The 11,637-nt window shown below is 36.8% G+C and overlaps 1 protein-coding gene across 2 annotated transcripts; it reads left to right on the forward strand.

Moving 5' to 3' along the window:
• The first annotated feature begins 5,128 nt into the window (after positions 1–5,128).
• LOC307174329 (uncharacterized protein) lies at positions 5,129–9,969 on the forward strand. Of its 2 annotated transcripts, none has more exons than XM_079898089.1 (2): positions 5,129–5,396; positions 8,764–9,969. In XM_079898089.1, the coding sequence occupies exons 1-2, from the start codon at positions 5,233–5,235 to the stop codon at positions 9,587–9,589; spliced, it is 990 nt and encodes a 329-aa protein (XP_079754215.1). In that variant the 5' UTR covers positions 5,129–5,232; the 3' UTR covers positions 9,590–9,969. The 2 variants fall into 2 exon arrangements, with proteins under 2 accessions (XP_079754215.1, XP_079754216.1); XM_079898090.1 differs by having other exon boundaries at positions 8,767–9,691.
• Positions 9,970–11,637: the final 1,668 nt, after the last annotated feature.

Consider the following 11,637-nt stretch of genomic DNA (forward strand, 5'->3'; position numbering starts at 1 on the left):
TAATGTAGCGTGTGCACAACATGCATACACTTTGCTTCTCTCATCTACACAGACGCTAGCAGTTGCCATTTTTGCAAACCATACATAATTACAAGGAAAATATTCCACATGAGGGAAATCAATGTGGTGTCCATGAAGATGTGAAAAAATAGGCATAAATCTAGCTTACACATTTACCAAAATTATTATACGCTAGAGCCCTGCAAGCCCATTGTTATATTGATTATATTATAAATATTATACATCGCCTAAGAAAGTAACACAAACGCAACACGCATACATACACGCACTCGCGATGCGCGTCACTCACGTGCATTAAACAGGTGACACTGACAGTTGACCATGCAGGGCATCAAGGAGAAGTTGGATCGTGGGGAGTTGAAAAGCAAAGAAAGGTAGGCCGTTTATTTACTTATTTTTGCGGTTTGATCCCGTAGCACTATATTCTCCCTTCATGTTTATGCTTCTGTGTAATGGACAGTTTGTCCAATATTTTGGGCATGATGTTTCAGGCCTATAATAAAAGTTTACCTCTTAGTAGCGTGTGACGTGTGTGTGTTTGCGTGTGTAGCAGAGACAGCGCGCGTCAGAGAGAGAGAGAGCGCATCAAAGAGCGCGCGCGCGTCAGAGAGAGCTTAAAAGTGATTGATGTTGGTCTCGGGTCGGGTCGGGTCGGGTTCGGGCTTAAAGAATTGCAGGCGTTGTCGGGCTGGGGTCGGGTAGGGCTTGAACACCACGGGCCAGGGCCGGGTTAGGGCTGGAGTTCTTGGCCCGTGCAGGGCTCTATTATACGCCTGTTTAACCGAAGCTAATTTGGGTGGGTTTCTCCCATCCCCATACAATGTCACTTCTCTGTCTTTTACGGCCCTGATGAGAATGTTGGTATCCTCGGCTATGAACCGCTCCTGGTGTGCGCCTGCAAATCCACCATTATAAAAGCAATCCGCCATGGAACAAGCGCTCTGATTGGTTTATTGCACGTTACGCCCAAACCACACCAATGAGTAATGTAGCTACTTCAGACCAACACATTTTAGATTTGCATCGGGCGCAAGAGTCATTTATCCCGCCGGTATAATAGCAAAAGCGCCCAAGATCCGCCCACAAAGTTACTTGCGTTTCGTGTTTGATACTTGCGTTTCAGATCGTTAAAATAGGGCCCATAATGTTTTTGACAAAATATAAATTTTATGACAAAATATTAATCTCCAACGCATGTTCACGAAACAACATCTGATCTCGCGGCAACATGCATTGGTGCTCTCATGAACGTGCGTTGGAGATTAATATTTTGTAAATAAAGTGGTAAATTATATTTTTCTGCAAACAGAAACAAAACTCCAAAAGCGTCGCTGCATAAAATTGAGGTTAAGCCACTGGAGTCACATGGATTACTTTAACAATGTCTTTACTACCTTTCTGGGGCTTGAAAAAGGTAGTTGCGTAGACTGTCAATGGAGGGACAGAAAGCTCTCAGATTTCATTAAAAGATCTTCATTTTTGGGTGAATAAACCCTTTAAGTATGAAAATAATTTTAGTTTTTCACTTTTGATCCATTGTGTTCCCCCAATATGTATTTTTTCCACTCATCTCAGTTTTGGTATTTCTTGCAAATGTTTTGTGACAGAACGCAAATGTCTGGCAGTAAGTAACCATTACAATGAACACTTTCCTATCCCATGAGGCCACGGGAGAGGAGTTGTGAATGGCAATGAAATGACGCAACTGACACTGGTACAGTAGGTCACATGACAATGGCAGCATTTGTCCGGATTACATTCATATACACATTCATACTATACAGAACATACTTGTTAGCAGTCGCAAAGTAATTACTTATTCAAAAGAAGTACCTATTATACGATTTTGGACACAGACAGTTTTTCCTCTCTTCTCATGTTTTTTACAACACTAGTTTTGTGTTGACTTCGCTTGCAAACGTTTTGTGAGAGAATGCAAATGCTTTGAGATAATGCACAAGTTTGGCAATAAACACAAACCCATTGAAATATAATTTCCCTTTCCCTTTAGTGGCTCCATACATTCCATTCTGTTATAGAAATTAGGATGATAATTGTAAAATTTCCAAAGATGGTTAAAACAAATCAAAATTAATTTCAAGTTGATGTTCGCATGTAAATTCCCTCTTAATCTCTGACTAAGCAATGGGTAAATATAGCTCTTTATTTTCATCCTGATGGGTTGCATCATGTTCGTATTCTTTCTATTGTGTAAATAATCAAGTCATCTTTAATAAAGTCGAGTTTGACCATAACATATTTCTGGAAGTCTGATATACCCTTTTATAGAAATATGTTATTAAAGGTATGGTTATTTTGTTAAAGTAACAGTACATAGTTCAAAAGGTAATACATAACAGAAATGACAGAAAGTAAGATTTATTATGACTGTATCTTTTCTCTCTCGTTCTTTCTTCTTGCATTCTCTAGGTGTAACTTGTTAGCAATCACTTTAGATTCAGTGAGGTGTCCCTTGTTGACCCATGAACAAAAATGGGCACAGCCATGGGATGCAGTTCCGTCCCGTGAGACTTTTCAGAGACCACACAGGATCCATCAGAACAGCAGGCTCAATGGCATGGAACTCTATATTGGAACAAAGACTGCAGCTCCAAGTCACAAACCAGAGAGGGGTCCAACCTCTTAAAACATTTCCAATACATCAACATGGATCATCTTCTCCAAACACTTATGCTTATAGCAACGGCATGCTTCAGGGGAGGTCCTTTAAAGATTCAAGAAACCTCTCAGAGAAAACCTCCAAGAAATCATTCACAGCCAAAAAAGCTCTGCTCATAGGTAATTAACTATATATCAATGCTTTTCTAAAATGTGAAAGTATGAAATATATATTTAAACACTACATTACACATGCTTAGTGGGATTTTGCACACCAATTAAACAGATGTTGTGTATTTAAAATTATATTATATTATATTATATTATATTATATTATATTATATTATATTATATTATATTATATTATATTATATTATGTTATATTATATTATATTATATTTCAGTTTGGTCCAATTATCATTATTAACTAACTATTAACTATGACTTTTGCCTCAATAAACTCCTAATTACAGCTTATTAATTGTTAATAAGGTAGTTGTTATGTTTGGGTGTTGAGGATTAATGAATGTAGAATATGGTCATGCAGAATAAGGCATTAATATGTGCTTTAAAATAACTAATAAACAGCTAATATATATTCATGCCAATAAGCAACTAGCTAATTGTGAGAATTGGACACTAAACTAAAGTGTTACATGACATGACATGACATGACATGACATGACATTACATTATATTATACCACAGGGCAGTTGAATGCTTACTTCTGATTGGTTGATGATAACGCAATTATTTTCCAGTAAATGTAAAGCTAGGAAGTAGTTCCAGGTCTTAAACGGTAAAGTTTGGTCAATTTTAAAAACGCAGGACAGTAGTATCCAATTGCAGTAGTAATTTATTAACAAAACAACCTAGATGCAGAACATCTAAGAACTCAGGAAACATTAATTAAGAACATCAACAAAACAGCTATGGAAAGAAAAGACCGGACTATGAACACAGGAAACACTGGGATTTATATACCCACAGGGTAATAGACTAACAAGACACACCTGGAAAAAATCAGGGAACTAATTAACAAGAAAACTACAAAGGGACTACAAAATAGAGCACACCAAAAGTCAAGCTAAAAGTCACAAAACAAAAGCACGGGAACACAAACAAAACAAGGAACCAATGACACAAATGCATTATACTGTACACTGTAAAAATAAAAAGAAGTTGCTGCCTTTCATTTTTAACTACAATTCACTTGTTTAAAGTTTAATGATGTTTAAGATGTTTAAGTTAAATTATTTCAGCTATTTTAAAAGTCCTAAAAACAGCAAATGAACCAAAGCCCAAAAAGATAGTGACCAGGCAATTAAAAACGACTAACAATAGGATAAAAATGGCAAACGATTACAATTTTTCCAATTAAATGAACTTTTATTATCGATTGGACTCTTTAATCTTTAATTTTTTTTTTCTTTACAGCTTTACATTGTGACTGCATTATCACCTTGAGTGTGCATTATTTTTCAAAAATTCAACTGCCCGTCATCAATTATTCCTTATATTATGCAAGGAAAAATGCACAATCAGCCTGTGATACTAACATATCCTGCCTATTATTTGGCTACTTAACAGTTAAATAAATATGCCTAATACTTAACCAAGATCCAGCTGATGCTGGCAGCAGCTGCAGTTAAAGACGTTTAAACCCTATTAATCAAGATCTCTGTTTATGTTCTCGCAGCATGTGGAGTGCGATGTGTCCTGTCACCACGACCCTCCAACTGCTCCACATCATCACCTCATAAAGACGAGAAAGACAGACCTCATTCCTCTTCTGCAAGGAGACAGAAATACAGTAGAGACGGTTTTGAAAAAGAGGGTGAACTGAGGGTATGGGAATCATACACTGCGATAAAAAGAACAGAGGACAGAGAGAGAGCGAGGAGCGGAGTACACAGACAGAGAGTCCCGCTGGATTCAACCCACCGGCCTTCCACTGTCCCACTGGAGAATCAGATGGGACGGCGAGCACTAAGCACACCAGGTATAAGACTCTCTGTATAAGATCAAATGACAAAAAAATGTCCCCAACATATAATGTCATGATGATAAAATTCCCCTTTGCATAAGTCTATAGAGTGTTGCAGGGATTACTTATTTTTTGTAAGCCACAACCACATAAAATGAAAAAAATATATATATTTATGTTTAAAAATTCATAAAAGTTAATTTTTGAAGATTATGACCCCTTGATGTAGAACAAGCACTTTTTGCTTTTCAAATGCTATTCCATATTAAATACACGCCATTAAATATTTAATAACAAAATGAAAGATAATGCTCGAAATGTTATTCGCTTAGCAAAGGCAAACTGAGAGTTTGTGTGGCATCTGAGACAAGTGTAGTCATTGACCTGTGAACATGAGATTGAATAAATTGTTTACGTCATCTCAAAGGTCTCATGATCAAAGTTATAAACTAGCGGAAGAACGTTGTTGCTATGTTCTCCTTCTCAAAGTAAATAGTGTCAAATGCTTACAAGACACAGTCATGAGCGGCAAATTTACAAATCATTCTTAGTCCATTTCTCACACACTAATTCTCAATCGTTTCATTCTTTATGGAGAAACTCCCATGTGTAAAATTGTCTGGAGAAAAAAAGATGACCAAAATGTCCTTCAAGATACTCATGGACATTTTACTGAGGGCAATCTATCCCCATCACTACATCTCTACCTGCCTTCATCATACCATCCGCAGGACCAGGGAGAAGACACAGCTGCGCGACAGGATAATAGGTAAAACTAAAACTGAACTGATAGACTAACCGATTTGGCTAACGTCTTTGCATAGGAGACAGTATCAACTCCCACTGGCTATTGCATTGTGTTTTGAAAACATAATCCATATAAAAGTCATTTGCAGACAAAGCATAGAAATCGTTTACTTGCGGTTTGTGATGCAGCTGCTGTCAGATCCAATACAGTTGTCTTCTTCATCTTTCAACATCTTTCATTACACTGTACCTCACTTACAATTACAATCTGCAGTCAAATGCTCCGAACAAACATATAATCTTCTAGTCACATTTCGTTCAAAGAAAAATACAAACTTTAGAGCCAATGGCCAATTTCACATTGTAACATTATTTCAGACAGCAATTTAGGACGCGATGTAAAGTATTTGCCTCTGTTACTCAAACAATGTGATAGTTTGGATTCAAAATACTTGGAATATTTGTCATTTTATGGAAGACATTATTGTATTTTTATCTGAATAGCCAATTATGTGTTTTATATAATGTTGTTTTATTGAAAACTTTTGAGGTTAGGTGCTTAAACATATATGCTAATAGTGAAATTTTAGGTTATTAAAATTATTGTGGATGTTCGAAGTGAAAATCATACCTCAACATATGTCATGGTGACAATATTATTCCCCAACATATAATTTCATAACAATAAAACTCTTTTACTTCTTTGTAAATCTACAGTGTGCTGCAGTAATGACATACTGTACTTTTTTAGGGCAAAACAAACAAAAAAATGCCTAAAATTGTATTTAGGCATCAGAATTCATGAAAGTGGTGTTCATTTGTGAAGATTATCTTCAAAATTCATAAAACGTATGTTCATTTATGAAGATTATCTTCCAAAAAATGCGTAAGATTCATAAATGTTTGTTGGTCATAAAGCTTAATTTATGCTGTAATTCAAGCGCCAATGGAAAAATCTTATTAGGTTTGTTGTGTTCATGAGTGAATTATGTTGTCACTATTTTTATGTAGTGTTGTGTAATGATGTAATGTGTGGAGAACGCGAAGAGTGAAGAGTAAACAAGATGGATGTAGTTCTGCTGTCTCGTGTGGTTCTGACTAACTCCTGACAGACACCACAAGGTTTTTGCCAAGTGAAACAGGGTGACGCTAACTTCCAGTTTGGCCTACAAAAATAAGTCAATCCTGCAGCACTCTACTGACTCCAAAGTTTTTCTCATTGACAGCAATGGGTTGGCAGCCTTATCTCTTCAACATGTGGCAGTATCGGACACCTTGGAAGTAAGAACGTATTAAGTGTAAAGCCCTTGTACAGTAACAACTACATAAAACGAAATAGATGGCTAGCATATTCGAATGCCAAAAATATTGGACTCATTCATCCAACCCCTTGAGCGGTTACTAAGGATACGTGAGTGATATCATGAGTCTTCTGTGCTACAGAGGCAGTATTAAGTGACATTGTAAGCCGTGTGGTTAGTGTCTGCCATTCAGATGGTGACAGTATGATGTTCTCACTTCCATGGAAACTCACAACAGACTAGAGGAACTCATGCTAGGAATGACATTAACCTGACACTCACAGATGAAGTAAATGTAACTCGTCAACTGCACTCAGACATTACTGTCGTCGTCAGGGTGGGAACATTGCCTCAACTCCTGTGGTGAGGGGGTCCCACTAAGGTCTTCTGTGATACTGCCTATTCATTTGGCCTGGATGGAAGGGGCCCATTCATAATACAGCCCACCGCAAGTAAATTTATGTCGATTTTTAGTCAGAAAAAGAATAATCTTCATTGTTTACTCTCCAAAAAAATGAAACATAACATTTTGTTGTTGAGCGAACGCAGTTTCTTGGGAGGATGCAAACATTTTACATGTGAACACAAAGTTTCTCGGGGGAACCAAAGCATTTGTGAGGGAACACAAAGTAACGCATTGACATATAATCACCACGTCCCTAGGGGCTCCGTATTGTTAGTATGTTATAAGGTAAAAGACAGATTTTAGTAATTTGGTATTATTTCAATTATTGAAATATGCAAATTTTTACTGTAAATTTAAGTTAAATCTGTAAAACTTAAAATGTTGCTACCAAATTTTTTACAGTCAAGTTCTGGCAACCACAGCTGCCATTTTTACCAAAAATTTTGCTGATCTTATTACAGTGTTGTTTTATCTTTGTTCTATAAATATCACAAATTAATAATATTAAACATTGAACTTTTCGTGGATTCACACCATATTACATTTGATACATACAGATATTGAGAGATAATAATACAAGATTATGCCAAAAATGTTCATTCTTCTAATTAAGCTTTTTTTTTTCTTATATGATATCAGGACAGTTCTATCACTCTGACATTTTTTTACTTTATACCTCAAACATGTGTCTATATGTACTAGAATACATATGTATCTGAACCTATATGTAATAGAAACTAAAACATGCTCATAATGGAAGGTGCTTCAAGTAATTTTTCTTATTGTATTTTTAAATAAATTAAAGGTAGGGTAGGCAATTAGCAAAGGTAGGAGGCTAGCAATAGCGAGCTAGTTTTGAAATCATAAGATCCCACCCTCCCTTCAGAGCGTCTCTAAAGCCACGCCTCCTTCAAAACACATGAACGCAGCCAGCATAAGTCACATCGCTGACTTAATTAACCTAATGAAGTATTGATGCCACCTGTACCGTTAAAGCATTTTCAGAGTGCCAATAGAGCTAATCTCCAATCTACTCCCATTACAATGGAAATTTGTACGTTTTGTCTTGTACATATTTTCAGTTTCCCATGACTACATAGTTCACTGCATGTTTCAGTATCATAGCAGCTGTAATACAGCTGTAGGTCAGGCTGCAAATATAATTCCACATTAGGCTTTTGCTCATGTTCCAGGCTAGCAAAACTCTTTTCTCTGAACATAGCTCTCCGGGGTGCTGTAATCGAGAAGGGATTTCAGGTTTACTTAGCCTCAGGATGTAATCACTCTTTATGACTTTTGGAAATCTAAAACAAAATAGTTTTAAAAGTAATATGCTGTAAAATTATTTTGCCCTCCAGACAAAACAGTCTTTTAATCTACGAACAAATATGTAAACTTTATAGTCCATGTGCGCAGCATTTTCCAAACAAGATGAGACTTAAACAGTCTGTTTTCTCACTGTAATAAAGGATTGCTGTGATTAACTTAAAATTCAACATTAGAATAAGAAATAATGTGTTTTTTCAACTTAAAAAAGTATGTGTTAGTTATTGACTTAAAATATTAAGTTTAGTTAATTAGTTTAGTTAAGTTGGATATTTATCTCAACAAATTTTAAGTTGTTATAACTACAGTGTACCTTTTTTTCCCTTCAAGTGTTGACAATTTGTTTTCCTTAAAAGCAGCGTAGAGGTCCACGAGAACCAAGATGTCACAGGGGAACTCGGAGAGCGTGACATCACCATGGAGAGCCAAAAACAAGACGCCACCATCAACAAAACAGAAGATGAAGGACAAAATGATTTCACAGATGTCACGCGATATGATATTACAGAGACCTGTCGGAATGACACACAGAACGAAACTCCAGAGGAAACCTTTCAGAATGACATGATGGAGGAGAGACGCCAACAAGACGCCAACAGACAACAAGAAACCACAGAAAGTCAATATGACATTGGCAGATCTTTTAATATCATAGAGGACAAGCCAGAATATGTCGTCACAGAGAAGACTGAAGGCATATATAGGAGGACCATATCGATTAGTAGTTCTTACAAAGCGTATGATGCCAAAACACGTTCTCCGGCCACAGCTACACCTCTAACGTTCCCGTCCACCCAGACCAACAGAAATCCCTTTCCCTCTGTTAGCGTCCTGCCATCGTTTTATAGAACTTCATTTGGCTATCGCTTCAGCACGACGTCTGAACCCAGCCGATCCAAAACAAGGACCAGAAAAGCCTGTGATGACAGCAGATTTGCGCGGCCGATGAATGACATGCGACATACCATAGAAATAAAAGGAAATCCCTGCTTATTAAAAACAAGGGCTGGAGCGCCAGTCAGCCCCCACCCCAAAATAATGAGCACTGACAGGGGGTCCCAGCCTCGTAAAATGAAAACTACCAAGACGTTTTTGTGGGGACCAGAGGGGCCCCAAGAGACTAAGACAGTGTATGAGCTAGAAAGTCATGTGAACAGGTGGAGAAGCCTGGATTCAGTCTGAGAGCGACGTGACGGCACAGATGTGTGTTGCCTTTCATGCCTTTACAATACAGAAAATCTGCTTTGCAAAAAACTGATTGATTGAATCAAATCAGTTCAGACTGGGACGTTGGACCACTTTAGGGTTAATAAACTCAAATGCCTTAAGACATTTTGAGAAGAAGGGTTTTTAGCACCGTCTGCAATGTTCTCTCTTTCAATACAGTCCAGCAATGAAGAATGATAGACTTTTTAGTATTTCTGACTCCCATCTGGTCTTTCTCAGTGAATGGTATTGACACCGATTATTATGATTCATTGAAAATTGAATCTCTGCGGGTTTTGGTGCTTTTTATTTCTTTCCGACTTGATGTAAAAATAAAAAAATTATCTTTTTCATCCAAAAATCATGTCTGGTGACTGTCTTTTAGCACTGGGGAGTGGCATTACATAAGACTTTTGAAGGTCAAAGAGAAAAGTATCTCAACGCAACAAAAAATTAAACAAAAACAGCTGTTGATTTTGAAACTAAAGGCACATTTAAGTGTATTGCACACTAAAAGGTAAATTACAGATTCTCTGAAATCAGTTCCATGAGTTGTTTTGTGAACATAATATATCCATGTATGTTACTGTTCAAAAGGTTAGGGTCGGTAAGTTTTTGTAATGTTTTTGAAAGAAGTCTCTTCTGCTCACCAAGGCTGCATTTATTTGATCACACATATAAAAACACTAATATTGTGAAATATTATTACAATTTAAAGTCCAACTGAAATCAAAATTGACCCTATTTACTTTGTTAGCGCATATTACTAGTCTTGTGGTGAAAAATTAATCCGTGCAAGTTAATACACAGAAAAAAATTGTTTGCCGTCGTAATCTTTAATCAAAGTCTGAAAAGTTACTTCCGGTCTGGAATGGCATTCCTTCTCTGATGATGTAGGTTTGACGGCTTGGGTTGGGAAACGCTTAACCACTCCCCTCAAACCGTTAGTCTGTTATGAGCAGAGGTGGAGAGGAGGAGCGCTAGAGTAAAACCCTGCCCTCTGTTCAATATTCCGTTTCACTGGGAAATACGTCACAACACTGGAGAAAAGTAGTTTGCAACTTCCGGTTCACGCGGACTTTAAAGTAACTGTTTCTTATTTTAGTATATTTTAAAATATGATTTATTCCTGTGATGCAAAACTTCAGTGTCTTCCAGTCTTCAGTGTCACGTGATCCTTCATTCTAATATGCTATATTATGGAAATCATTCTAATATGCTAATTTGATGCTCATGAAATATTTCTTATTATAATCAATGGTGAAGACAGTTGTGCTGCTTAAAGGGATAGTTCACTCAAAAGTAAAAATCCTGTCATCATTTACTCACCCTCAAGTTGGTCCAAGCGTGCATAAACTTCTTTGTTCGGTTGAACACAAAATAAGATTGAAGCATGTCGGTAACCATGCAGTTGATGTATTAATTTTTTTTCCATACGATGAAGTTCAACGGTGCCCCACAACTGTTTGGTTACAAACATTCTTCAAAATATCTTAAATGCATCATTCCAAAAATAATAATAATATATATTAAGAATCAGTTCATTTTTAAGGCACTGAAGAACACAATGACATGCTCACAGCTCTCTAAATCAGTCATTCTTTATACACTTTCATTTTGTATCTATATGCTGTACTGTTATATGTTGAATGAATTATTCAGATTTGAAACATTTTCAAAGAGTGTAACTCGAGACTTCCATCAATGCCATAGATTTTCTGATTAAATGAACACTATACATTCATAAAACAGCAGCAGGGTTGTGTGGAATACCCAGAGGTCTCTGTCTCACAGCATTCCCTTCCAGTTCAGACTCAGAGTAAATATTTGTATTGCCCTCAGAAAATGAAAGAGAGAGGATGTAAGCCGGGTATTGATAAATCCTGAACATACATTACCTAGCTGCAAGGCAAGAACAACTGCTAAAACATACATGTAGAAGTAGAAAAACACTGAAAGTAATTCATGAAAATCATGATGGTATATGGGAACAGACTGGGTCAGACACTCTCAGTGATCTGCAT

Source organism: Squalius cephalus, assembly GCF_949319135.1.
Source record: "Squalius cephalus genome assembly, chromosome: 16".
NCBI lineage: Eukaryota > Metazoa > Chordata > Actinopteri > Cypriniformes > Leuciscidae > Squalius > Squalius cephalus.